The sequence below is a fragment of the Pan troglodytes genome, chromosome 2 (assembly GCF_028858775.2).
Source record: "Pan troglodytes isolate AG18354 chromosome 2, NHGRI_mPanTro3-v2.0_pri, whole genome shotgun sequence".
NCBI lineage: Eukaryota > Metazoa > Chordata > Mammalia > Primates > Hominidae > Pan > Pan troglodytes.
The window spans coordinates 56,297,803-56,325,738 of record NC_086015.1 but is presented as its reverse complement, the minus strand read 5'-3'; the positions used below and the strand labels follow the sequence as shown (position 1 = coordinate 56,325,738).

At 44.9% G+C, this 27,936-nt stretch overlaps 1 protein-coding gene and 1 non-coding gene across 2 annotated transcripts; both read left to right on the top strand.

The window, feature by feature from the left end:
- The first annotated feature begins 1,735 nt into the window (after positions 1-1,735).
- Positions 1,736-26,124, top strand: WDR82 (WD repeat domain 82). The gene is made up of 9 exons (XM_516504.9): positions 1,736-2,292; positions 9,727-9,824; positions 13,525-13,591; positions 19,049-19,148; positions 20,026-20,142; positions 20,662-20,817; positions 21,270-21,339; positions 21,858-22,000; positions 23,022-26,124. The coding sequence occupies exons 1-9, from the start codon at positions 2,132-2,134 to the stop codon at positions 23,049-23,051; spliced, it is 942 nt and encodes a 313-aa protein (XP_516504.2). The 5' UTR covers positions 1,736-2,131; the 3' UTR covers positions 23,052-26,124.
- Positions 12,182-12,264, top strand: MIRLET7G (microRNA let-7g). Its single transcript, NR_035556.1, has one exon. It is a non-coding gene; the product is annotated as a microRNA let-7g (primary transcript).
- Positions 26,125-27,936: the final 1,812 nt, after the last annotated feature.

Below are 27,936 nucleotides of genomic sequence, written 5' to 3'. Positions count from 1 at the left end.
AAAGATTTCTTTTGGCTGGCAACATTCAGTAGATTACAGCTGTTTCTGTGGTTATTTTTGTAGATTAACATGGACCAAAATATGGCATCATCTTACTGGGTGTGTTCACTTCCCGACAGTTCTAGAACATGGTACTCGATCTGTCCTTGTTGCCTTCTAAACTATTCGAAGCAGACGCTGTATCAGACTTTCTAGCTTCTGAAATAAAGGCACAGGAATTACAGGGAAGCAGAGCAAGTGATCTGGGACGTGGAGGGTTTTTCTTCCATTGCTGTGCAGTTTGGAAAGTTGCCATCTATTCAGGTTTCACTCAAACCGGCTTTTTCCAGACCCCAGAACAAATTGTAGCCAGAAGCTCTGCTCTTTGTCAGGAGGCAATTATACCCTAGACTTAGCCAGGAACTTGCCTCTTCCCTTAGAGAACAACTTCTCTTTATGTATAAGGATCCTGGCTCTCCTTTTACCCAGGGGGTTGGGATACAGCCTCTAGTTCTTTCTAGAAAGACCCCAACTGTCCCAGGGTTTCCATTTTGTTTTTTACCATTGCACAAGTCTCTGGATATCACACCTTCCTAATAGCGACTGAAATGTCTCACAGCCTTTCCTCGTTTTTGTTTCTCTTTAGCTAAAGAAAGCAAAAATAAATAATCCCCATCTTCATTGTTGGAAACCCCAGGCAATTAACCTTTTGAGGAGCTTCACACAAGATACAGATCTGTGAAGCCACATAGGTTGGCATTGAGTTTAACCCCTTGCCCAGAAAGTTAAGGTTAGGAAGCTTGGTTCCTATTTTCTGTTCAAATACTGCTTTCCTTTGTTAGAGATAAACTTTCTTTTAAGGCAAATAATCACTTATATGATAGAACCTTTAAAATAATCCTGTTGACTACAAACAGGATAGTGCAACTCTTCCAAATCTTGAATGTGGTGGTGACTGCATGACTGTGTATGGGTGTCAGAACATAAAACTAGCCACTAAAAAGGCTAATTTTTGGGGGGAGACCGTCTGCTCTGTCGCCCAGCCTGGAATGCAGTGGCACGATTTCGGCTCACTGCAGCCTCCGCCTTTCTCAATTCTCGTGCCTCAGCCGCGCCATCATGCCCGGCTAATTTTTTGTATTTTAGTAGAGGTGGGGTTTTGTCATGTTGGCCAGGCTGGTCTCAACTCCTGAGCTCAAGCGATCATCCCGCCTAGGCCTCCCAAAGTGGTGGGTTTAAAGGCGTGAGCCACCGCGCCCGGCCTAAAAAGGCTGATTTTTACTGTACCTAAAGTCTACCTCGATTAAGAACACGAGGCCGGGTGCGGGTGAGGTCAGGAGTTCGAGACCAGCCTGGCCAACATGGTGAACCCCCGTCTCTACCAAAAATACAAAATTAGCTGGGCGTGGTGGCGCGCGCCTGAGCGAGAGACTCCATCTCCAAAAAAAAAAAAAAAAAAAGAAGTAAAGAGGTCGAAGCTGTCTAGCGGACGCTGCGGTGGACTAGCGGTCAGGCTTGCCTGCGAGCGGCTCACCTGAGTCACCTCCAAAACCGGCCTCCAGCGGCATACCCGACCCTGCAGTACCCCCTCCCACGCAGCCTGCGATCGGGGCGCCTGCAGGAGGCGCCAGAGTCTTCGCGGGGGTTGCAATCCCACGCAAGGGCCCCCGGCTCCCAAGGCACCCGCAACCTTCCGATCCCCCGGGAAGGCCCTGCACGTCTCGGCCGCTCCCTGCCAGCAGCCCGCCCCGCCACTACACTCCGCCGCGGCCGCGCTGACGTCACCACCCTGCCTCCCCGCCTTGCTCCCCCGTTCCCGCCCCGCCCCCTTTCCCGGCGTGCGCCGCGGCTGAGGCTCCTCGCCCTCAGCTTCTGCCTGTCGCCCCAAAATGGCGGACACAATGAGCCGGCGACGCGCCGGTTGTCCGTGAGGTGGCTGTGAGGACGAACGGTCGGCGAGGCTCCACAGTCCAGGCAGAAGACCCTCGACCAAGCAGGAAGAAGAGGAGGAGGCGGCCCAACTGTTGGCCGACTTCCCGCTAGCCGCCGAAGCGGCGCCCGCCCCGCCTGGGTTGGCCCCTCGGCAGCCCGCCCGCTCGCCGCCGGGCCCCGCCCCGGCCCTGCGCCGCCGCTGCCTTCCCCAGCCGCCGCCATGAAGCTGACCGACAGCGTGTTGCGGAGCTTCCGCGTCGCTAAGGTGTTCCGCGAAAACTCGGACAAGATTAACTGCTTCGATTTCAGCCCCAACGGCGAGACGGTCATCTCGAGTAGCGACGACGACTCCATCGTGCTCTATGACTGCCAGGAGGGCAAGTGAGTGCGGCGGAGGCCCTGGGCCCGAGTCTCAGTGCCTCCCTCCCTCCGGTGGCCCAGCACAGGTCCCTCGGCCTGCCCTCCGTCCCGACTTAAGCCCCCAGCCTATTTTGCACGCGTTCCTGCCAGGGCCGCCTCCACCCCGCAGCCGTCCAGGAGACCTTTTATTTTTTCTTCTTAAAAAAAAAAGATAACGATAGTCATAATTTTATAATATTATTATTTGTATGTCTTCGGTCTCCTTTGAGCGCTATGCATCACTTGCCAAACCCCACCTTGACCTTGACCTTTAAACGCCCGGTCCGCCCACCCTGGGCCCACCAGGTAGCGTTTTCAGCTCCTCAGGCTGTCAAAGGTGCTGGTCTGCTCTGGCCTCGACGCAGGACTGCAGGGGCTGCTTTTCTGCCTCCTTCGGCAGCGTCAGCTCTCTCTTGTGCTCTCTCCACTGTGACCTCGATTCCGCCCTGGCACTCCGCCCATCCCCTGCCCCTCAGCTTCCCGCGGCCTTTCTGCCGTCAGACCGCGTGGGTTGCACTTCTTAGCTGTCAGGATTTATTTGTTGTGCCCCTTTGAGCCCCCTTGCTTTTTCTTCCTGCTCCTAGCCTTTCTCTTACTCATTCAGACTTGGTGCCCACGTTCATAAGTGAACTTTTCAGCAACATCTAAAACTTCCTTTTTGCCACACACAAACGAACTTGGTCGTCCCATCCTGACCTGAATGTGAGCTTCCGTTAAAACAAAGCAAACATCGTAGAACAATTTCAGGTTTCCTTTCATACTTTTTTTTTCTATTACACTTTTTGGTTCACTTTGAATTCCAATTCTGATCATGAAACTTTTATGTTGCCACAAGTCATGTGGAGACCCACCATACCTGCATCTTTTCGCAAAATCTAAGCACAGCACTTCGCCTTTTTCCCTGGGGGTCCTTGTCAGCCCTCCTCACCGCACGCCTGTGGACTTGCAGCTCCTTGGAGCCAAAACTAGTTTAGATTAAATTCGTTTTACCCTTAGCCACCTTCCCCAAGAAGGCTTGCTGATGTTTGGTTTAATTCGGTGGCCCCTGGTTTTTTCAGACTTGATTTTGTCACCTAGTAACAGATCTTATTATTATTATTATTATTATTATTATTATTATTATTTGAGATCTTGGGTTTTTCTCTACCTTCTCCAGCTGTTCCTTTTGCCTTTTTTTTTTTTTTTTTTTAGACTGGTGTCCTTCTTTTGGAACATATCTCTTCATTTGTGAATTTGATTATCTGAAGTAATGCTAGTTTGGACTGAGCTATAATGGTATCCCCCTAGTTTTTTTCCCCACTGGGGCTGTGAGAAAGTATTATGTAACTGGCTCTGGATCTGCCTGCAGTTTGTGGCAGAGTGGTCTGCAGTGGTGGTCTTAAGGAAGAGGAAATTGTTAGCTGGACAAATAGTTATTTGAGTCAGTGTTACTCATTGAGTAAATAGATTTCTGTCCTGGTCTGGTCACTTGAATCAGTTTAGAAGACGAAGTAACATTTAAAGGTGTGGTAGTAGGGTCAGCATTGTGGGGTCCTGGAGGAGTAATTTGAAGCTGGCTTGCATGAAATGTATAGTGCTTATGCACAGATTAGAACCTCTTCCCAGAACCTGAGGGTGGAGATGTATATCCTCATTTAAAGGAAATGAAGGTTGTTATAGCATTTCTTTGCAGTTTGTCCCCAAATTTGGCGTAATTTTGATTTGGGAAGGATGACCTTGACATGAAGTCCTGTCTTTCTTTTTTTTGTTTTTTTTTGGGGGTGGGGGACGGAGTCTCTCTCCGTCGCCCAGGCTGGAGTGCAGTGGCGCGATCTTGGCTCACTGCAACCTCCGCCTCCCGGGTTCAAGCGATTCTCCTGCCTCAGCCTCACAAATCGCTGGGATTACAGGCGCCTGCCACCGTACCCTAACTTTTGTATTTTTAGTAGAGATGGGGTTTCACCATGTTGACCAGACTGGTCTTGAACTCCTGACCTCAAGTGATCCACCCGCCTTGGCCTTCCAAAGTGCTAGGATTACAGGCATGAGCTGCTGTGCCTGGCCAAATCCTGTCTTGTTAAAAGTAAAATGCTAGTTTTGTGACATAAGGCAGTTTATTTACTCGTAGCATTTTTACATAATTACAAACTAACAAAGTTACAGTGTTTCAAAGAACTCCCATATGATTCAATAACTGGTTACATTTTCTGCATTTGCTTCATGACTGTAGGTAAATATTTATATGTACTGTGTGCCTCCCCCCACCTTTAGAGTTGGAGGTATCAAGCCCCTTTATCCCTAAACACTTCAACATGGATTTTCTTTCTTTTTTGAGATGGAGTCTCGCTCAGTCGCCCAGGCTGGAGTGCAGTGGCGTGATCTTGGCTCACTGCAACCTCCGGCTCCTGGGTTCAAGCGATTCTCCTGCCTCAGCCTCCTGAGTAGCTGGGATTACAGGTGCATGCCACCATGCCTGGTTAATTTTTGTATTTTTAGTAGAGGCAGGGTTTCACCATGTTGGTCAGGCTGGTCTTGAACTCCTGATCTCGTGATCTACCCGCCTCAGCCTCCCAAAGTGCTGGGATTCCAGGCATGAGCCACTGCGCCCGGCTCAACGTAGATTTTCTAAGCACAAAGACATTCTTATGTAACCAGAGCACAGTTATCCAAATTAGGAAATTTAGTACTGATACAATACTACAGGGCATGCTCTTTTCAGTTTTCTCTGATCAATTAATTGTGACCTTGTTTCATTATCTGTGGTGAAGGAGTGGCCTGGTAGTTAGGAGGGAACTGGGTACTAGTTTGGCCTGTGACTAGGTATGTGACATTGGTCAGATTACTTCTTTGGGTATTAGACAACCTCTTTAGTTTCCATTCTAGGCAATAATATGACGAAAAATTTTGTCACTACTATAGGTCAAACCAACCTCAGAAGAAAAGAAGTATTTCCTTGGGAAGGCATGGTATTGTATCTTTTATTTATTTATTTTTTTTTGATAGGGACTTTCGCTCTTGTTGCCCAGGCTGGAGTGCAGTGGCTCCATCTCGGCTCACTGCAACCTCCGCCTCCCGAGTTCAAGCGATTCTCCTGCCTCAGCCTCCTGAGTAGCTGGGATTACAGGCATGCGCCACCACACCTGGCTAATTTTGTATTTTTAGTAGATGCGGGATTTCTCCATGTTGGTCAGGCTGGTCTCGAATTCCCGACCTCAGGTGATCCACCGCCTTGGCCTCCCAAAGTGCTGGGATTACAGGCATGAGCCACTGCGCCCGGCCTTTCTTTTTGTTTGTTTGTTTGTTTTGTTTTGTTTTGTTTTTGAGACTGCCTCACTCTTTCCTAGGCTGGAGTGCAGTGGCGTAATCTTGGCTCACTGCTGCAACCTCGCTCCTGGATTCAAGCGATTCTCGTGCCTCAGCCTCCCGAGTAGCTGGGATTACAGGCACCCATCAGTGTGCCTGCTAATTTTTGTGTTTTTAGTAGAAATGGGGTTTCACAATGTTGGCCATGTTGGTCTCAACATCTTACCTCAAGTGATCTGCCCACCTCGGCCTCCTCGGCCTCCCAGAGTGCTGGGATTACATATGTGAGCCTCCGCACCCGGCCCTGTTTTTTTTGTTTGTTTGTTTTGTTTTCTTTTTTTGTTTGTTTGTTGTTAAGACAAAGGTCTTCCCCTGTTGCTCAGGCTGGAGTGCAATAGCATGCTTATAGTTCACTAAAGCCTTCATCTTCTGGGCTCAAGTGATCTTCCCACCTCAATCTCCAAAGTAGTTGGGCCTACAAGCACTCGCCAACTTACTTGGCTATTTTTATTTTTAGTGGAGACAAGTTCTCACCAGGTTGCCCAGGCTGGTCTCAAACTCCTGAACTCAAGCGATCCTCTCACCTAGGCCTCCCAAAGTGCTGGGATTACAGGTGTTAGCTACTGTGACCGGCCAAAGGCATAGTATCTTTATTAGATGACCCTAGTGTTAGAATTTGGGAGTTTGAAAATGGCTAAAGCAAGATTTTGTGTGCTTAGTATTTTCCAGTTTACTGGTCATTTAAATTTTCTTTACAATGGAGTTCGCCCATTGAGTGATATTTCAATTTGGAAGAGTATAAAGGATATTGTTTGTGGTAGGTGAAGCAAATTACTCAAAGTGAAAGGTTAATATTATTTTCCTTGTTGATGCTTGATCACCAGAATTATAGTTTGAGGAAGGAAGCTTACCAAAATATTTGAAAAATGTTGTGCATGTATTTTGTAAGACCCACATGGATGCAGTACATTTATAATCTTGCTTTCAAGTTAGGAAATGAGTCCAGGTGTGGTGGCTCACACTTGTAATCCCAGCACTTTGGGAGGCCGAGGCGGGTGGATCGCCTGGGTCAGGAGTTCAAAACCAGCCTGGACAATGTGGTGAAACCTTGTCTCTACAGAAAAATACAAAAATTAGCTGAGCCTGGTGGCGAGGGCCTGTAATCCCAGCTACTCAGGAGGCTGAGGCAGGGAGAATTGCTTGAACCGGGGACGCAGAGGTTGCAGTGAGCCGAGATCGTGCCTCTGCACTCCAGCCAGGGTAACAGAGTGAGAATGTCTCAAAAACATAAAAATAATAAAAATCAAATTGGGAAATGAAATGAGGCAGTAGATTTCTGTTATCAGGAAAAAAAATCTCAGGTTAGTGTTTTTGATAAATTTGAGACAAATAGACCAGATCTAAGTGGAACCAGAAATTTTCCTTACACTATTCTCTTTCAACTTGTCAAGTTAGAGTTGGCTCTTCATGTTCTGTCTTTTTTTTTTTTTAAGACGGAGTTTCGCTCTTGTTGCCCAGGTCGGAGTACAATGGCGCGATCTTGGCTCAATGCAACCTCCACGTCCCGGGTTCCAGTGATTCTCCTACCTCAGCCTCCCGAGTAACTGGGATTACAGGTGCCCACCACCACACCTGGCTAATTTTTTAAATTTTTTGTAGAGATGGGATTTCACCCTGTTAGCCAGGCTGGTCTCAGACTCCTGACCTCAGGTGATCCACCCACCTTGGCTTCCCAAAGCCTGAGATTACAGGCATGAGCCACTGCGCCCGGCCAGTTTCTGTCTTTGTTATTGTAGATGGGATGAAATAACTGATATAAACTTCTTCCACTGGTAGAAGCAAAGTCAACTATGTAGAGAGTAAGTATACAGCCACACACTGAGACTGCCTCACTGGTTACCACACAGTAACCCCACATCAGAACCCCAGACAGTGCACTTGGCAAAGTAGCCTTTGCTGATCTTTTTAGGAGTGAAGTGTTATTTCAGTAAAGGTAAGAATGTGGAAAATCCAGTGTATTTGTAGTGAGAAGTCTGTTGGAAATGGGTTTCATGTAGGGAAGCCCTTGGCCTCACTTTAACAAAAATTGAAAGTGCAAATAACTGACTTCTTAAAGACTGCTTGAGTCGTGATTGTTTAGCACCTAGATTCTGAGAGGATTTTACATTGAGAGGGTTAGCTTTCCTTTTCATAAATTGGAACTCTTGGTTAACATTAGTACAGGATTTATGAAATCTTTCTAAAGAACTAAATGTAGGACATTATGTTAAAGGCTTTCCTGTTTTTTCAGTTGATCGTATTGGAGAGTTATTTTAGCATTTGAATCTAGATTTACATAGATATTTAAGTCTCAAATTTTTATTTTTCTTTTTCTTTTTTTTTCTTTCTTTTTTTTTTTTTTTGAGATGGAGTCTTGCTCTGTTGCCCAGGCTAGAGTGCAGTGGCGCGATCTCAGCTCACTACAGTCTCTGCCTCCCAGACTTAAGTGATTCTCGTGCCTCAGCCTCCTGAGTAGCTGGGACTACAGGCGTGGGCCACCACACCCAGCTAATTTTTGTATCTTTAGTAGAGATAGCGTTTCGCCATGTTGGCCAGGCTGGTCTCAAACTCCTGACCTCAGACAATCCACCCTCCTCGGCCTCCCAAAGTGCTGGGATTACAGGCGTGAGGCACCACGCCCAGCCTAAAATTTTTCTAACTTAACCAGTATGTGTTTTTGGTTAAAGGTTCTGCTGAGACCAGTTTTAGCCTTGCTCTTCAAGGTTCTGTAAAGGGAGACATTTAAGGAACTTCAACAAATGGAGATTGATAACCTCTAGCTTGGAAATGTGTGATTTTTTGTCTGTTATTGAGGTGGAGTCTCACTCTGTCGCAGAGGCTGTATTGCAGTGGCACGATCTTGGCTTACTGCAACCTCTGCCTCCTGGGTTCAAGGAATTCTCCTGCCTCAGCCTCTTGAGTAGCTGGAATTACAAGTGTGTGCCACCACACCCGGCTAATTTTTATATTTTTAGTAGAGACGGGGTTTCACCATGTTGGGCTGCTCTCGAACTTCTGACTACAGGTGATTTGCCTGGCTCGGCCTCCCAAAGTGCTGTGATTACTGATGTGAGCCACCACCTTGTGACCAGAAATGTGTGATTTTGCTTTAAAGTAAAAGCAAAGGAACTATTTAACTGGTTTTGCTAGAGAAAGTTAGGCTTGCCTTCTAAAAGGCTCAGCAAGCGCTTTTGACCTGTAGGATAGGAAGGATGGATGTCTTCTGCAAGAGCAGGTTACATTAGCAAAGGCAAGCAGTTTTGCATCTGGTTTCAGTTTTGAGAAATCACTGCTGTCTTGAAAAAAAAAAAAAAAAACAGAGCTTCTTTCTAAATGGATGTCTTGAGAAGAAAAGTTTGGCCTCTTGGGTTTGACATATTCTCATATCCCTCTTTGTTCTAAGTTAAGACTTGTTTTGTGTGCCTTTCTTCCCAAGTAGATGTACAGCCATGCATCACTTAGATGGGGATCATCACGTGAGTTTTTGTTGCAGCAGCATCATAGAGTGTACTTACACAAACCTGACGGTATAATCTGTACACACCTAGGCTGTTTGGTATGGCCCATTGCTCCTAGGCTACAAACCTGTACAGCATTTTACAATACTGAATACTGTAGGCAATTATAATATAGCGTTAAGTGTTTGTGTATCTAAACATAGAAAAGGTGCCGTAAAACAGTTTAAGGGATTTAAAAAATGAAACATCGGTTGTAGAGGGCAGCTCTATTATAATCTTATGAGACCATTACCCTATGTGCTGTCTGTTGTTGATAAAAATGTCATCACATGGCACATGATTGTATTTTTTCTCAAAGCTTTTGAACATTGTAGTAAAGACTGAATTGAATCCCCAGATTTACTTTTACTTCCCACCTAACCTTGCCACTAGGTGTTCTAAGGTGGAAAGCTTCTTCAGATGGCTGTTGCTTGAGCGTTGTTTTTTCCCTTTTGGAAGAAGATGTTTCTTTCCAGTGTTAGAACTTACCAAAAATCCTCACCTTTGCCACATCATTCAAGTGCTTCTCTTTATGTGGAGATCCCAGATTTTGATGATGGAGAATGTTCATGATTTTCTGTCTCTATTTTCTTATCAGACCAAAGAGAACCCTGTACAGTAAGAAATATGGTGTGGACCTCATCAGATACACTCATGCAGCAAACACAGTTGTTTACAGCTCTAACAAAATAGACGGTAAGCAAGCCTTCTTTTTAGGAAGTTAAGGTCATGGTTTCCTTTGTTAAATAGTTCATGGAATCTTTGTGACTACTTCTGCTTTGTGTCTACTTTAGTTTAAGTATTTTCATATAATGTTAGTAATGTTAATTGCATTGTTTTGACTGAAGGAATGCTGGAAGCAAGCCATTGGCACTTTTGAAGGACTTGGGACTGAGTATGAAAAGTCTTCAATTCAGAGTGGGGAGTGGAAAAAGGAAACAACTAATTGTGTTTATGATTTGTACTTCCTGAAACTTAAAAGAACACTTTTAAAGCCGGGCGTAGGGGCTCGCGCCTATAATCCCAACACTTTGGGAGGCTGAGGTGGGCGGATCACTGAGGTCAGGAGTTCAAGACCAGCCTGGCCGATATGGTGAAACCTCGTCTCTACTAAAAATACAGAAGTTAGCCGGGCACAGTGGTGCACGCCTATAATCCCAGCTACACAGGAGGCTGAGGCAGGAGAATCTCTTGAACCCGGGAGGCAGAGGTTGTGGTGAGCCGAGATCACGCCATTGCACTCCAGCCTGGGCGACAGAGTGAGACTCCATCTCCAAAAAGAACACTTTTAGAACAAATAAAAGGAAAGAACACTTGATACACAGCAAGTGATAAACAACAGGACTTTTTCTTTTAAAATGATAGAGATTTGAGAAAAGTTTCACAAATGCTTGAACTATGATAGTTTAAGGGAAGTTAGAACAGTTTTGGTGTTTTCCCAACCTTAGTCACTTCTGATTCCAGGAACGTTTTTTGATCTAAAGAGTAAAGAGTTACTTTTAGAAATTGAACTTGTGAGTTTCTTTCTATAATAAACAATCTCTGTTTTTGCCTGCATTTCTCGAGATAAGTCCTAAGTTAACAGATTGTCTTGGTAACTGAACTGTAACACTTATTTTCATGTTAGAATTCTTTAATTTTTAAATTTTGTTTATTTTCTTTTGTTTGTTTGTTTTTATTTTTTGAGACAGAGTCTCACTCTGTTGCCTAGGCTGGAGTGCAGTGGCGCGATCTCAGCTCGCTGCAACCTCCGCCTCCCGGGTTCAAGTAATTCTCCTGCCTCAGCCTCCCAAGTAGCTGGGACTACAGGCACATGCCACCATGCCCGGCTAATTTTTTGTATTTTTAGTAGAGACAGGGTTTCACCATGTTAGCCAGGATGGGTCTTGATCTCCTGACCTTGTAAGCCACCGTGCCCGGCCTATTCTTTATTCTTTTGAGACAGAGTCCTGCTCTTGTTGCCCAGGCTGGAGTGCAATGGTGCAATCTCGGCTCACTGCAATCTCAGCCTCCTGGGTTCAAGCGATGCTCCTGCCTCAGCCTCTCAAGTAGCTGGTATTACAGGCGCCCACCAACACGCCCAGCTAATTTTTGTATTTTTAGTAGAGTTGGGACTTCACCATGTTAGTCAGGCTGGTCTCGAACTCCTGACCTAAAGTGATCTGCCTGCCTCATCCTCCCAAAGTGCTGGGATTACAGGTGTGAACCACCACGCCCGGCCAGGATTCTGTTTTTAAACTTATTTCAGTGGATTATTGATGATCATCTCACATTTTGCAGTAAGGTTTTTTTTAGGCCAGTGGCTACATAGTGGCTCATGCCTGTAATCCCAGCACTTAGGGAGGCCTAGGAGAGTGGATCACTTTAGCACAGAAGTTCGAGATTAGCCTGGGCAACTTGGGAAAACCCCGTCTCTACAAAAAATACAAAAATTAGCCAGGTGTGATGGGACGCGCCTGTAGTCCCAGCCACTTGTAAGGCTGAGGTGGGAGGATTGCTTGAGCCCTGGAGGTCTAGGGTGATCACACCACTGCACTCCAGCCTGGGTGACAGAGCGAGGCTCCATCTCAAAAAAACAAAAAAGGTTTTTCTAATGTCATTCCACAAGGATAGCTTATACTGCTATTTTGGCTGTGCCTATCTCAGAGCAGAATGGGCGGAAGTCCTTTTTTCCATTTTTTTTTTTTTTTAAATGAGACTCTTCTGCCTGTATTGATTTTTAGTTAAGTATGTCATTTCTACTTTTCATGCCTGTATTTCAGAAGTGGTTTTCTAAGGAAGCAGTGTAGTTAATGATTTTGGAAAAGAATGTAAAACCTTAGGATCCTGAGGAAACATGTCTATGTGATCATCCGAATGACTGGTTTATTTCTTCTGTTGGGATGTTTTTCTGAGTGATTAAATGAGGATTCTCCAAATGTGGTGCAAGATGAGGCAAATGTGTGGCACTTGTAGCTTTGCTGCCAAGCCTCTGCTATGAGGATGTTCCCTTTCCTGTCTCAAGTGCATCCTGAAGAGTTCCTCCAGCGCTCCGTTTCCTTTTGCCTGATTCCAGGCTGAGGTAGTAGTTTGTACAGTTTGAGGGTCTATGATACCACCCGGTACAGGAGATAACTGTACAGGCCACTGCCTTGCCAGGAACAGCGCGCCAGCTGCCAAGTGGGGCTGAGAGGATGGCGTCACCCTGCTCATCTCTGGGAAACCAGGTAATGGGGAGGAAGTCTTTTTCTTCTTAGGGCAGGTGAGTCATTGTTAGCAGTAGAATAACTAGAAATACTTTGTAGTTGTCATTCAAGAAGTTTGAAGATGTTTTCAAGGAAAATTGTGTAGTGTTCAAGTTATGGAATATACAAATATCCCTATTCCCCTATTCCCCCTCCCAAGTTAAATGCCCTCTTATTAGAAAGCACCCCTGTGAACCCCTGGGATGACTCGATGCTTTCAACCCCTTTATTCCTATGTTCTGTTTGCCTTCAGAATGTTCTTTCTATGCTTTTCTTTCTGCATTTTGGTACCATTTTCCCTTAGCTGTTTCTCAACAATTTTTCCTTATTCCTAGTCTTTTTAAGGGGATAATACTTTTCTATTTTGCAGTTTTATTCTTTATGGCACTTCATTTCTCTACCGCCACCATGTTTTTTGTTTGTTTACTCTTTCAGATAGAATCATTTGGTTAAGAGTGTCTTATTTTTCCACAAGCACAAATCTCTGATTGTTCCTTTCTTTAATATTGTCAAAATCTCACTGCTATTACTCATTGGTATAAGAATTTGATTTTTTTAATGTCTTAAGATCTTTTTAACCCAGATCTTGACATCACTTCTCTGACGTTTTGTTTATTTTCATTGTAATTTGTGTGTCCAATTGAAGAATGTTCAAATGAGTTGAGGGTGGGTCAACATACTGATGGAGAACTCTAGACAAAAATTGCTGCCAGGGTTCAACCTGATCTTCAGTTTAACTGCCATGGCTGCTCACCTCTTTAAGTCTGTTAGCTCAACAGCCACATATTTTTCTTTAAGGTTTGCCATTCTGTGGACACTAGACCAGTATCTAAAATTATTATGTGTGCTTTACTTGTTTTTGTTTTTTGACCAGGGTATATTTGCAGGGTGGGAGTTGCATTGTAATTATGAAGAAACCAAATTGGTAATAAAAGGTCATTTCAAACATTGCTTTCTATGCTGTCAACTTAAGAACTCTGCTTTTGAGTTAGGTGAAATCTACATACCCACTCTTCAGCTGCAGAGTAGAATTATTCACCATTATTTATTCATGCCTTGCTTGGGATATAGAATACAATGGATTATTTGACCTTGTCTTTTTAAGATGAAAATGTAAAGTAAATTTCTTTTAAATAGTATGATATCATCATACCTTGTTTGTCTTTTTACAGATACTATTCGTTACTTGTCCTTGCATGACAACAAATACATCAGGTACTTTCCTGGACATAGCAAAAGGTAAGACCCACGTTATTATAGAAGCAGATAGTTCTTTTATCCCTGAGGTTACCCAGAGAATAGAAGGCTAGAGAGAGCTTATTAGTGAACTGAAGCTACTTCCTCACTACTGCTTGGCATTCTTCATCTTCTCTTAAATAGTCAACTCTTGATTTACTGAGGTTATAGAGGTGCAGAGGTAGGTGTTCAGAGATACCTCAGTTAAAATATAACTAGGCCCAGTGCAGTGGCTCACACCTGTAATCCCAGCACTTTGGGAGGCCGCGACAGGCGGATCACTTGAGGCCGGGAGTTTGAAACCAGCCAGGCCAACGTGTCAAAACCCCATCTCTACTAAAAATACAAAAATTAGCCAGGTATGGTGGCGGACACCTGCAATCCCAGCTACTCGGGAGGCTGAGGCAGGAGAATCGCTTGAACCCAGGAGGCAGAGGTTGCAATGAGCCGAGATCGCGCCACTGCACTCCAGCTTGGGCGACAGAGTGAGACTCCGTCTCAAAGATATATATATATATATATTTTTTTCTAGTTATAGATATATCTATTTCTAGTTAGATATATATATTTCTAGTTTTATATATACATATAAAACTAGAAAAAATGTGGATTAAAGATATTCAGTGAAAACCTATGTAGTAAAAATTAGATTTGGCATTTAGAAATACCAAATCTCACATATCCCTTAATAAAGGACTGTTTGTGTTTATGAGGCCTTCCAATATATGTGGCCCCCATTTCAGTGGGCCCCTATGTAAAAATGTTCCATTTAAAGATCTTAATGAGAATGCAAAAGAAAGTCCTTTTTTTAAAATCAAGAAGTTTATCTCCTTTTTCTGTATTGTAATGCAGGTTGCTTCTCTCTGTTCTTCACCCCAATGCCCCTAGTTACTTTTTTCTCTAATTTTTCAACTTTTGTTTGAATGTTAAACACGTTTTCCCCTGGATAATATTTTAATCACTTGGGGGATTTTTTCCTGCATCCATTTGCAAATGTACAGTAACCCAGGATGGTTTCGATTGGTATGGAGCCCTGACAGGAGATGGCCTGAGAGCCTCCTGTTAGAAATTGCACTTCCAGGCCAGGCGTGGTGGCTTAATGCCTGTAATCCCAGCTCTTTGGAAGGCTGAGGAGGACAGATTGCTTGAGTGCAGGAGTTCGAAACCAGGCTAGGCAACATGGTGAAACCCTGTCTCTACAAAAAATACAAAAATTAGCCAGGAGTGGTGGTGTGCGCCTGTAATTCCTACTACTTCGGAGGCTCAGGCACGAGAATTGCTTGAACCCGCGAGACAGAGGCGGCATTGAGCCAAGGTGGCGCCACTGCACTCCATCCAGCCTGGGTGACAGAGCAAGACCCTGTCTCAGAAAAAAAAAAAGAAAAAAATGTTGTACTTCCAGTTGGGCAGGCCATTTGTGTTGCTGAAATAAAGGTGAAATAAGGTGGCAGCCAGTAGTAACTGGTTTCAGACAAAGGATGGCTCATGATAAGTAGATGTTTTGCTTGTTTTTATTCAAATTAATGTTCACAAATGTACTATTTGTAATTAAGAGTTGATGCAGTTGTTTGACGTGCTTTCCAGTCTTCCCAATTATTCAACCTCTTGACCTCCTGATTCTTTTTTTTTTTTTTTTTTTTTGGAGACAGAGTCTCGCTCTGTCGCCCAGGCTGGAGTGCAGTGGTGCAATGTTGGCTCACTGCAGGCTCCGCCTCTTGGGTTCACGCCATTCTCCTGCCTCAGCCTCCTGAGTAGCTGGGACCACAGGCACCCGCCACCAAGCCCCGCTAGTTTTTTGTATTTTTAGTAGAGATGGGGTTTTACCGTGTTACCCAGGATGGTCCGTGATCCGCCCGCCTCAGCCTCCCAAAGTGCTGGGATTACAGACGTGAGCCACCGCACCTGGCTGGCCGACCTCCTGATTCTTGATAGATGACTTTGTCCCTCCTTTTATGAGAAAATCAAGGCTATGCAAAATGAGTTATTTCAGCTGGGTGTGGTGGTTAAGTCCTGTTATCAGCACTTTGGGAGGCTGAGGTGAGAGGATCGCTTGAGTCTGGGAGGTTGAGGCTGCAGTGAGCCATGATTGTGCCACTGTACTCCAGCCTGGGTGACAAAGCAAGACCGTGTCTCCAAAAAAAAGAGTTCTTTTAAACATCTATCCCTTCCACCTAAATTCTGTCTTCCTTGGAATCTTTTCCTTGAGAAAGCTGTTGTCCTTCTTTCACAAAACAAACCTTCCTCTTTCTGCTTGCTTCCATCTCCTTAATTGGCCTTTCCTTTGTTGCCTACAAATTTACTTGGTCTTTCTTATCTTAAATCTACTTATTGACCCTATCACCTACTCCTTTTCACTATCAAACTTGAAAGAAGAATCTGTACATTCCCATCTCCACCTCCTCACACATGTTCACTGTTGAAATCATTTTTGCACTAGTCCCAGAATCGTCTATGGGGCTTTATCCAAACCTTTATCCTTCATTCCCTGCTGCCTCTAGTTAAAAAGCCACTGGTTTGGGCTTTTCTTGGTGCTTAACCTCTCAGTAAAACTTACTTTCCCGTGGCAGGTGACTTTTCCCATGTCGGTTCTGTTCTTGTAGTTCTCAGCCTCTGTTTTGACTCTAAAATAAACAAATATTTTATCCGCTTTCTTATCTTCATCGCTGATTTCATTTACCTCCATTCAGGTGGCTTCCCAAATCAGTATTTTTAGCTCATGTCTGTTATCAGTTTCAGACCCGCCTTCCACCTACAGGTTTTGTTTGTTTTTTTGTTTTTTGAGATGGAGCCTCACCGTGTCACCCAGGCTGGAGTGCAATGGCGTGATCTTGGCTCACTGCAGCCTCCACCTCCTGAGTTCAAACGATTCTCCTGCCTCAGCCTCCCGAATAGCTGGGATTACAGGCACGCACCATCATGCCCGGCTAATTTTTGTGTTTTTATAGAGACAGGGTTTCACCATGTTGGCCAGGCTGCTGTCAAACTCCTGACCTCAGGTGATCCATCCGCCTCGGCCTCCCAAAGTGCTGGGATTACAGGCATGAGCCACTGCACCCAGCACCACCTACATGTTTTATAGACATCTTTGTAGCTGTCTCTTCTGTCCAGTACTCTTTCTAATACTCAGGTCCAGTACTCTGTCCATCATTGTTACCTTTTTTGGGCCAGCTTCTCTCTGTCTTCCTCATATTTATTCATCTCTGTCTCTTCCAATTCTGGCTCAAAGCATCTGTTGTTAGTTCACTCTTTTTCCCGTGCCATCATATTCAGTGAGTTGTTAAACTATTTAGTTCTCCCTAGGTTTAACCTCATGTGTCACTTTCCTCTGTGTTCTCTCCTTTGCTTCTGCCCTGGCTCATGCCCTGTGAGGTAAATTATTGTTAGCTCCTAATTAATCTTCCCATCTCTTACCATCCTGCTTCAGCTTCCTGGATTGCAGTTTGATTGCTTCACAATCTCTCTTAATGGCTCTCTATATTTTCATTGCTCCTTCCCCTTGTAGTCAGGTTCTGTCCCTTCTGGCTTTGACCCATTTTCTCAGCATTTTCTCCTACCATTCCCATTAAGGTGAACTCTGGGCTACTTCTTTGAAATCCTTTCTACCTCAGATGTTGTATCTTTCCAGAAGCCTTCTCTGGTCCTCTTGGAGTCATGTGGACTGGACAGTTAAAATTCCTTACGGTCGGGGTCTTACTTCTCCATGTGTTCCCTGTACTTCTCAGCATAGAGTCTTGTGCTGAGCTCTTGGGCTGAATGCCATGGCATAAAATTACATGTCCACAATGTGTTCTGCTCATTCTGATTTTTGTTTTTTGAGACGGTGCCTTGCTCTGTTTCCCAGGCTGGAGTGCAGTGGTGTGATCTTGGCTCACTGCAGCCTCCATCTCTGGGGTTCAAGCGATTCTTCCGCCTCAGCCTCTTGAGTAGCTGGGATTACAGGTGTACGCCACCAGGCCCGGCTAATTTTTGTATTTTTATTAGTGGTGGGATTTCACCGTGTTGGCCAAGCTGGTCTCAAACTCCTGACCTCAGGTGATCGCCCACCTGGGCCTCCCAAAGTGCTGGGATTACAGGCATGAGCCACCGCACCTGGCCTGCTCATTGTGTTTTATTACCTCCTCAGCATTCTCAGGAAATTTTGGCTTTTAACAATACCTTTTAAAATTTTAACTTGAGGAGCTGGTGCAGATGTTAGTTGAGTTACATTGGAAGAAAATGTTTTTCAGTGAGTGTCTCTTGATGGTATAACCACAAAAGGGAACCAAAAAAGGAATACAGTTGCTGTTAGCGTAGGCTTGTGGTTCTCTAGGTGTGGTGCCCAAAACAGCAGCCTCACCCATCACCTGGGGGCTAGTTAGAAACTCAGATTCACAGACCCCAAGTCAGGCCTACTGGATTAGAGGCTCTGGGAGCAGATCCTAGCAGTCTGTTTTAACCCACCCTCCAGGTGATGCTGATGCCACTTAGGTTTGAGAATATCTGTGTAGTCCTCACACATCTTGATAAGGAATCATGCTTTTTTGTGTTTTTTTAGTTGAGATACAGTCTACATACTGTAAATGATTCCTTTAAAAATGTACAGTTCAGTGGTTTTTACTATATTTGCAAAGTTGGACAACTATCACCATCATCTAACTTCAGAACATTTTTATCACTCCAAAGAGAAACTCTGTACCCATTAGTAATCACTCCCTCAGCCCCTACCAACTGCTGATCTACTTCTGTCTTTATAGATTTGCCTATTCTAGACATTTTGTGTAAATGGATCAGTTACTATCTGATCTTTTGTGCCTGGCTTCTTTTACTTAGCATGGTGTTCCCAAGGTTCCTCCATGTTGTCACATGAGGCAGTACTTTATTACTTTTTATTGCCAAATAATGTTCCAGTGTATAGATATAGCACATTTTGTTTGTCCATCCATTGGTTAATGGACATTTGGGTTATTTCTACTTTTTGGCTGTTATGAATAGTGCAGCTCTGAACATATGTGTACATTTTTGTGTGGACATATATTTTCAGTTATCTTGGGTAAATACCTAGGAGTGGAGTTTCTGGGTCACATGGTAACTTTTTTTGGAAAAACTTTTCCAAAGCAACTGTACCATTTTTACATTTCCATTAGCAATGTATGAGGGTTCCAATTTCTCTGCATCCTCACCAACCCTTGTTATCTCTCTTATTATAGCTATGCTAGAGGGTGTGGAGTAGTATTTCATTGTAGTTTTGATTTGCATTGGAATCATATATTTTTATTTTGTAGCTTTAAATTTTTTTTTTATACTAGTTGCCTTTGTTTGTTCCAGATATGGTTGTGGTATGTGTGTTTTATTGTGTTTCTTAAAATGGCAATTTTGGGAGAACAGGTATATATATGTATAGATAGGCAGAGTGGTTTAGAATTCACATCCAATTTTTGCTAATATTTCGCATCAACTCCTATTTATCTCGCTGTATTGCAGGGTGGTGGCCTTGTCCATGTCACCTGTGGATGACACTTTCATTTCTGGGTCTCTTGATAAGACCATTCGACTCTGGGATCTCCGGTCTCCTAACTGCCAGGTAATGGTACCTCACAGTTATACTTTTTGAGCATTTTCTTTGGTAGGCACTGTAATGGACTCTACCTCTCAAAGAAGGGAGAAAACAGTGGTTCCATTCTGGGATCACAGGGTCTTTTTAAACTTCGGAGAAAATCTGTTTTTTTAGTTGGTAGCTGCTAAGCACATACCCTAATCTAGTGCAGATTGCATTGTACTCTGTGGCTTAATTGTTGTGGGTTTTTTGTTGTTTTGTTTTGTTTTTGTTTTTGTTTTGAGACAGGGTTTCGCTCTTGTTGCCCAGGCTGGAGTGCAATGGTGCAATCTCGGCTCACCGCAACCTCCACCTCCAGGGTTCAAGCAATTCTTCTGCCTCAGCCTCCCAAGTAGCTGGGATTACAGTCATGCACCACCATGTCTGGCTAATTTTGTATTTTTAGTAGAGACGGGGTTTCTCCATGTTGGTCAGGCTAGTCTCCTGACCTCAGGTGATCCTCCTACCTTGGCCTCCCAAAGTTCTGGGATTATAGGCGTGAGCCACTGCGCCCAGCTGGCTTAATGTTTTTAAAAGTGTTCCTAGAGCTTTTAGCTTCAAGGGATTTATTTTTATTTGAATTCTGTGTCTGTAATATTGTGCAGTTAGAGTTGATCAGAAATTGTTGTCTGGAGACCTGTTTTTTAAAAGCTTCATTTTAGTTTTATGTTTTTTTGTGTGTGTTCTGTAGGTAGGCTGATATTTGTTTGTATGCCTTTCTTAGTTTTAATTGGGAAAAGTAAATTATATAGTGGTAAGGTCCTGGATTCATTTTTTTTTCCCCATTGTACCAGCAGTCTTTGGTTATTCCAGGTATGGTTGTGGCATGTGTGTTTTAGTGTATTTCTTATTTCTTTTCTCTTAGGGCCTCATGCATCTGCAGGGGAAGCCAGTTTGTTCTTTTGATCCAGAAGGGTTAATTTTCGCTGCAGGTGTCAACTCTGAAATGGTCAAGCTTTATGACCTTCGTTCTTTTGATAAGGTAAATCTTTGAATCTTTGAGATCTTTGAGCTGTTTTTTGTTTTGTTTTGTTTTTGAGACAGAGTTTTGCTCTTATTGCCCAGGCTGGAGTGCAGTGGTGTAATCTCAGCTCACTGCAACCTCTGCCTCCCAGGTTCAAGTGATTCTCCTGCCTCAGCCTCCCAAGTAGCTGGGATTACACGTGTCCGCCACCACACCTGGCTAATTTTTTGTATTTAGTAGAGACGGGTTTCACCATGTTGGTCAGGCTGGTCTCAAACTCCTCACCTCTGGTGATCCACCCACCTCGGCCTCCCAAAGTGCTGGGATTACAGGCGTGAGCCACCGCGCCCGGCCCTGTAAGAGCCTTTTCTACAAAAGGAAAAATATGGTAGATATTAGAGAGTGGCAGAGAAGTAGCTCATTCTCTGCTTTCCTTAGTCAAAAAGTAATCTAAAGGAATAGGATGGGAATTGGCTCTAGCAGAAGAAATGATTAATATGCCTTGGGCCTGGGGCTACTGTTTTTTATCTTTTGCAGGGGCCATTTGCTACCTTTAAGATGCAGTATGATCGAACTTGTGAGTGGACAGGACTTAAATTCAGCAATGATGGCAAGCTCATCCTCATTTCCACCAACGGCAGCTTCATTCGTCTGATTGATGCATTCAAAGGAGTGGTGATGCACACGTTTGGGGTGAGCTGACAGCCTTCAAAAGCATGGCTGTTTCCATGCTCATACTTCCTATGCTAAGAATTATGTTAGCTGGTTGGTGGAGACCAACAGTTATTCTTGACTTACTCATGAAGGCATGCACTTGTATTTTCTTCCTGCTCATGAACTTACCTCTCTTGGATTTTGTAGATGTTCATTTCTCACCAAGTGACCCAAGTTTGGTATTTAGATATAAAATAATTTCCTAACAATAAAGTTTTCTTGTCCCCTTGAGTATACCTTGAATACAGAGTTGAGGGTGGGAGTGGATTGTCAAGGATGGCAACCACATTTGGAAGCTTGGTGGTGTAGTACATGACAAGGAAAGGGTTTCATGGAAAGGAAGGTGATGCATGTGCTGAGTCAGTGTTTGTAGGCAGCTGTTTTTATTAATGGCTCTGTAACAACAAAAGAACTGCTCTGTTTTGTTTTAGGGTTATGCCAACAGCAAAGCTGTCACACTGGAGGCTTCATTTACTCCAGACTCTCAGTTTATTATGATTGGTGAGTTTCCTTTTATCCCCTGTGGGGGTTATTTCTCTGGTACTATGCATTTCTTTGTTTAAATTATTAACTGAGACATTATTATCTATTTGATAGATGTTCTTAGATTTCTGTATAGCACATTATGCCAAGGACATAGTGTCTTTTAACTGCCCTGACTGGACCAAAATTTGAGTTAAACTCCACAAGCACTACCTTATTAGTAGTGCTAATGTTCTGGTGTAACCCTACATTCAGTCATCTTAGTGGCTGCCTGTTGGTAGGGTAATGGTGTTCGGCCCCTTTTTTAGATGAGAAAACTGAAGTTAGAACGGAAGTGACATGCCTGTGAACAAATAGCTAGGGTCAAGATCAATTTCCAAAGTGTCCTTCCTTCACTGCCTCTCCTCCCTCTCAATTTTGCCTGAGGGATGGGTCCTAAAGCTTGGCGTATCCTCAGATCTCAATCCATGTCTCATTTCCAGTTGTCTTTGTATTGCGCCTTGAGCTGTTACATTTTCCGTGAATATCCTCTTTAGGTTCAGAGGATGGCAAGATCCATGTCTGGAATGGAGAGAGCGGTATAAAAGTAGCTGTGTTGGATGGTAAACACACAGGCCCGATTACCTGTTTGCAATTCAACCCCAAGTTCATGACTTTTGCCAGTGCGTGTTCCAACATGGTATGTGAACAGTAAGAGGTATCTGCTACTCAGGGACCCTTCCCAGTTGGGGTGGTGGGTGCCTCAACAAGCACAGCAAGCTGTGTTCTACATAGGTACATTACAAGCATCCAAGTACATGTTTCTCAACTGGTGGTTTCCCTATTTCATCTCCTATTATTTGATCTCTGGCTGGGCTGGTCTTGTCTTTCATTTTTATTCTTCCTAGAGGTGATCAGGAATCATCTTTGAGCTCCAAGGAGATCATAGGCCAGTTTTTGCTCTGGACCCTAATTTTAGGTCCAAACTACCTGGGCTACGCTTGGCAATTTTTTTGCTCCTTAAAATACTCTGAACCGGCCTTTTGTGGTTTCAGTTTTCCATTCCTGTTGGTTTACGCCAAATTCCCAGAAATTTCTACAGTTGGTCATAACTCACCACTTAGAATTAACTCCAGGCCCTTATCTCTTCCTAGATAATACTAACAGAACAAAGGATCAGTGAGTCTCAGCTCCGATTTTCCCTTATGATCTCCTAAACCTGCCTGGGTATTCGGGGATGAGACATTTCATTACTAGCCTACCCAGAGCACATTGCCACCTTGCTTTTTTTTTTTTTTTTAACCAAGAAAAAAATGTTAGAAAAAATACAGCAAAACCATCCAGTTCCTTACTTTTTACAGCCCAGGAAGGTGGGGGCCTGTTGGAGGTAACCTGGTGGATTAGCAATGAGGACAGGTTACTTATTCACCCACCTCCCAGGCAGCACTCCTTTTTTTCCCTTCCTTTAAAAAAAAAAGGGCGTGGGGTCTGCTCTGGTGGAAGGTGGACAGTGATTATTGGAGAAAAACAGAACCATTTTACTTTCACATAGAGGAAAGAGTGTTTCTGTCTCCTTAGAGCATCGGGGTTGGTTGGTTAGGAGAGAGGGCTACCAGAGCCACTGGGGTTGGGCATATTTTTGCTGTGGGGTGGGATGTGAAGAACCGTTGGCAGTGAGGAGATGCTTGGCTTTTTAAAGTTGACTTATGTTCTCCTTCTAGGCCTTTTGGTTGCCCACCATTGATGACTGACCCTGTTGCTGCTTGGCTATTTCTGTACAGTGAGGGCGGCCAGCAGGAAGAAACTCAGAGGGAACTGAGATAATAGTGGGATTGGATCATTTGACTGGGCTGGAGAACATCCTTTTACATGGCCTTCCCATGGATGTGCTGTACATCTGCTCAAAAGAAAATAATTACTTTGATGAGCGTCTTCAAAAGGACTCTTGGTGCAACAGACTCAATTGGAACTCAGCTTTTCTAACTGTCACTGCACCAAGCTCTGCTGGAGGAGTGACCAGACTCACGATTTGGTATAGTGGGGCTCTCAAGCATCTTCAATTTGAATGTACATGCTGCTGAGGAGCCGGTGAAGTCATCAGTTCCGCACATCCCTTCTCCTACCCTCCAACTGCATGGGAAGCCAAAGTCCTGGTTTTGAAATGCTTGGGCAGCTCAGCCGCTTGCCCTCACCCTGCATGTCTTGTTACTGGGTCTCCCTGTGTACTTGTGGCATTATCCACAACCATCATGTTTCTTAGGTGCCAAACATTTACAGAAACATTTTCATATATCTTGGGGTCAGAGAAAGGGACAGATACAGAAGGACCTTGCTTGCAGGAAGCCATGCAGTTAGTTTCTGCAGTTAGTCGTGTGAGGCTAGGTGGTCGGGCAGGCCTCGGGCTGTAGGTGTTGGGTGGGAAAAAGACCCAAGGGCCTGAAAGGGAGGGAAAGGGGAGGGTAGCGGGAGGGTAGCAGGTGAGTTCCTAGGGCTGGAAGGTTTAGCAGCAGCCTGGTGCAGTGCCCTGTCATCAAGACAAACCCACGGTCCTCCTGGGTGCCTACCAAGCTTGGTTTGTACAAAAGCAAGGTGGGAGTCTATTTTTGTACATGAGATACATCACACTTACCTGTGGGCCAGTATTGTGAAGTGAGTCTGAGTTGTTTACACTGATGCCTTCCCTGCCCACCACAAATTGTGTACATAGTCTTCAGATGATACCACCCCTTTCCCCAGCTCCCAACCAAGAGCTGGTTCTAGGCCTGTGTTATATGTCATATTTAGCCTTTTTATATATGACCTTTGATTTCTGTTGTTTGTATTTTAGCACAGTGTATGCACCTTCATTTAAATACATCTGTGTGCATACAGATACGCATATATGTGTGTGCGTATGCATATATCTCTCATCTGTAGTTTCCAAGAGTTCAGCTGAAGCAGATGGAGTCCTGCAGCCCAGGAGACACCCTGCATCCCTGCTAATAGTGTTTGCCACAAGTATTAGTGAGTCTTCCTTATTAATATTTTCATTTCAGAAGACTGAAGCAAAGCTTATAGTGTTTGCTGTTTCTTTGGCAGCTAAGTGAGGGTCTTGGGATGACTTGCTGTGTTCCTCAAGCTGCACTTTGGGGCCATCTCTGCAGTATTAGCCCCCTTTTTGCTTGGTGGTACTCTATCTGTGCCTGTGTGTGTGTGTGATAGTCACTCTTGCATGGCTTCCATGTCTGGTTTGTGGCATTTGGGGATAAGGTGCTGAAGCCAGAGCATTTGCAGTTTGTTTGAGGCCTCGTTGCCAATGATAGATCACTCCCGTTGACCTGGTATGTCTGCTTGCTTGCTGCTTTTCCTTGCTTTCTCTTGGAAGAGGAAAGGACTCTGGTCAGGCCCAGGCTGAGTGAGATGAGCTGCAGCTGGCTCATGGCCTTCTTAGAGCAGAGAGAGGAGTATGTCATTTTACTAAGTTCCTAAACAAACATTTATGCAGGCAACACTCCTTGCAGATCCAGAAACTGAGGCACAATAGGGTTATGACTTGCTCAAGAATATGTAGCTGCTAGGGGGTAAATCAAGGCATCACAATTTCTGTTCAGCGGGCAGGAATAGGCTGTGAATTGCTAGCACTTTTTTTTTTTAAGCAATTACTTTTTGACTTGTTCCTCTAACTGAAAGTGCAAGAGGCGTACACCTTTCCCAAATGTAGACTAGAATCTGCAGGATGCCACCCACTGTATAGCTCTGCTTTCCCAGAGAGGAAGAACTTTTAGAAACCAAATGATCTTAATTGTTATTGCCCACCCCTGGCTTTTCAGGGTAGAAAATTCACAGTAGGAATGATTGTTAAGAGAGAGTGCTTGGAACCATGGGTTAACAGGAAAGGCTACCTAACTTCACGTATCTGCAACCAGAGCAGCCACCAAGCATTACTTAGCAGCAGGAAAATGATTGTATTTGAGTTCCTGTGTGTCCAAAACTGAGGCACCATGTTCTTTGAAAACATGCCACCTCAAGGCCGGGCGCGGTGGCTCACGCCTGTAATCCCAGCACTTTGGGAGGCCGAGGCGGGCGGATCACCGGAGGTCGGGAGTTTGAGACCAGCCTGACCAACATGGAGAAACCCCATCTCTACTAAAAATACAAAATTAGCCGGGCGTGGTGGCATGCGCCTATAATCTCAGCTACTTGGGAGGCTGAAGCAGGAGAATTGCTTGAACCCAGGAGGCGGAGGTTGCGGTGAGTTGAGATCGTGCCATTGCACTCCGGCCTGGGCAACAACAGCAAAACTCCGTCTCAAAAAAAAAAAAAAAAAACAAAAAAACATGCCACCTCACGGTCTCTATCGTTGGGCCCTGTGGTTGCAAAGCTGCCTCCTGAATTAAGAAGGAAAGGGAAAAGATATAGCTGGAAGCGAGTGGAAGAGATGCTGAGGGCTGGGGCTGCACAGACATGCTCAGCAGGGCTACAGGTGCTCAAGCCCTATTGGGGATGGGTGGGGAGTGGGGCAGCGGCCTTTGCCACCTTAAGAATCGGGGCCAAAGCCACTGATGTTTATTTGACAGTGACACTGCACTGGGTACTTAAAGAAATTATTTCCCGTTGTAATTATAATTACTGCTTATTAAGGAAAATATGGGAATTTTAGAAAGAATCAAGTTTGCCACCCAAATGCTACCACTGTTAATCTTTTGGTGTTAAATGTTCCCCCTAGACATTTCTGTGCATAGATTTTTGGTGTGTTTACATAGTCGTTATTCTGTATATACAATTTTATGTCCCTTTTGTACTTAACGTATAAACATTTTTTCCATGTTATAGTCTTAAACAGAATTTTATGGCTGCAGCCTCTTCAATTTGAGTTTCTGTAGCATGGTTTGCCTGGTTCCCAGAGCTGGAGGGAGGCTTGGGTTGTGTCCTGTTAGTTCTGGCTCACACTGCAGCTTGCTGTAATGCTGTGTGGACGGATTGCTGGGCTCCCTGGGACTGCCTCTGACTGCCCCTTGGTAACTAAGATTTATGGGCTGGTGGGAGGAACCCCTAGAACCAGCCTTCAACCCCAGGCTGTAATAGCCATAGAGCCAGCAATGACTGACTGGGCAAGGCAAGCCTGAGCCAGCCTGAATCTTCGGAGACTGTCTGGCACTTACCTCAGGCTGCCTTGCATCCTCTACTGTTTACTCAACCCTTCACCAGATTGACAACCTCTAGTTGGAATATGTTTTGTCTTGCTAGGCCCTGGTTTCAGGAGGGCAAGAAAACTGGAGTCTCTCTGAGGCCCCAGCACCCAGTCTGGCAGAAGGCAATTGCTTTGGTAACCCATTTGCCTGGAGGCTGCTGCTCTAGCTCGGCATTCTCAGAGCTGTAGAACCTGCTTCCTGCTCTTGCCTCGCCCTCTCTGGACCAGAGAAGAAAACCTTGGGCCTGCCACATTTTCACATTGCTCATGGGACTCTGCAACAGTGGCGGAGGGAACATCCTAGCTTGTGTGTGACAGGCCATGCACAGGCTCTTCTGACACTATGTACGTAGGAAGAGACCCCCTCCTGGCCTGGTGGGAGGACTGCTGCCGTGTTCAGCTCTGCTGGGAGACATGAACAAGTAGGTAAGCATGGCTGCCCTTAGAGCAGCCACTCTGGTCTCTGGCCTGCTCGCAACTGAAAGACCCACTTCACCCGCCCCCCAGGCTTCATTCAGCCTTGTGATGTGAGGAACAACAGCAGGCATGGTAGCAAGCTAGGCAAGCAGGCTGTGGGGGTGAGCTGGCTCAGCAGTTGATGTGGGTAAGAGAAGCAGGCACAGGATGCTGCCCACACTTTTTTTTTTGCTCAGGCGGAGTGGTGAGGTAGTGGGGGCTGTGGTGAGGAAAGAGGAAGTGACACTCCTACAGGCTGGTAGGACAGCACTCAAGCTGCCTGGCTAGAGGAGTCCTGGCAAGACTACCATAGGGCCCAGCTGTGGACAGGTTCAACCCTGAAGTCCTGCACTGTGGAATATAGCAGTGGGAAATATCTGATGCAGTTTTTCCAGTCTTCCCTGGAGAATGTGTAGGAAATGAAATCTAGAGTTAACGGGTAGGAAAGGGGGTCTGAGGCTGGGTGCAGTGGCTCACGCCTGTAATCCCAGCACTTTGGGAGACCGAGGTGGGTGGATCACCTGAGGTCAGGAGTTTGAGACCAGGCTGGCCCCATCTCTACTAAAAATATTGGGTGTGGTGGTGTGTGCCTGTAATTCCAACTGTTCAGGAGGCTGAGGCAGGAGAATCACTTGAACCCAGGAGGCTAGAGGTTGCAGTGAGCTGAGATGGCACCATTACACTCCAGCCTGGGCGACGAGTGAAGCTCCATCTCAAAAAAGAAAAAAAAAAAAGCCGGGGTGAGGTGGGTTCTGAGAGCCTCTCAGTTGAGTTAAGTTAATTATACAGGTTTTACCATTGGCTCTGCGACCTGTTGGATATTCTTCTTGGCTGCAATTTTGGGCTGTCAGTTGCCTGGTGAGAGAATTCACCTAAATTATAAAGTAGGAGTAAATCAGAGAAGGGTCAAGTAAAGCTGAGGTCATGAAGGTGGTTTGCCTTGTAATTCAATAGATAACTTCCTGAGCACTTGAGCTTTGGTACGTTCTAGTTGACAGCATGGCTGGTTT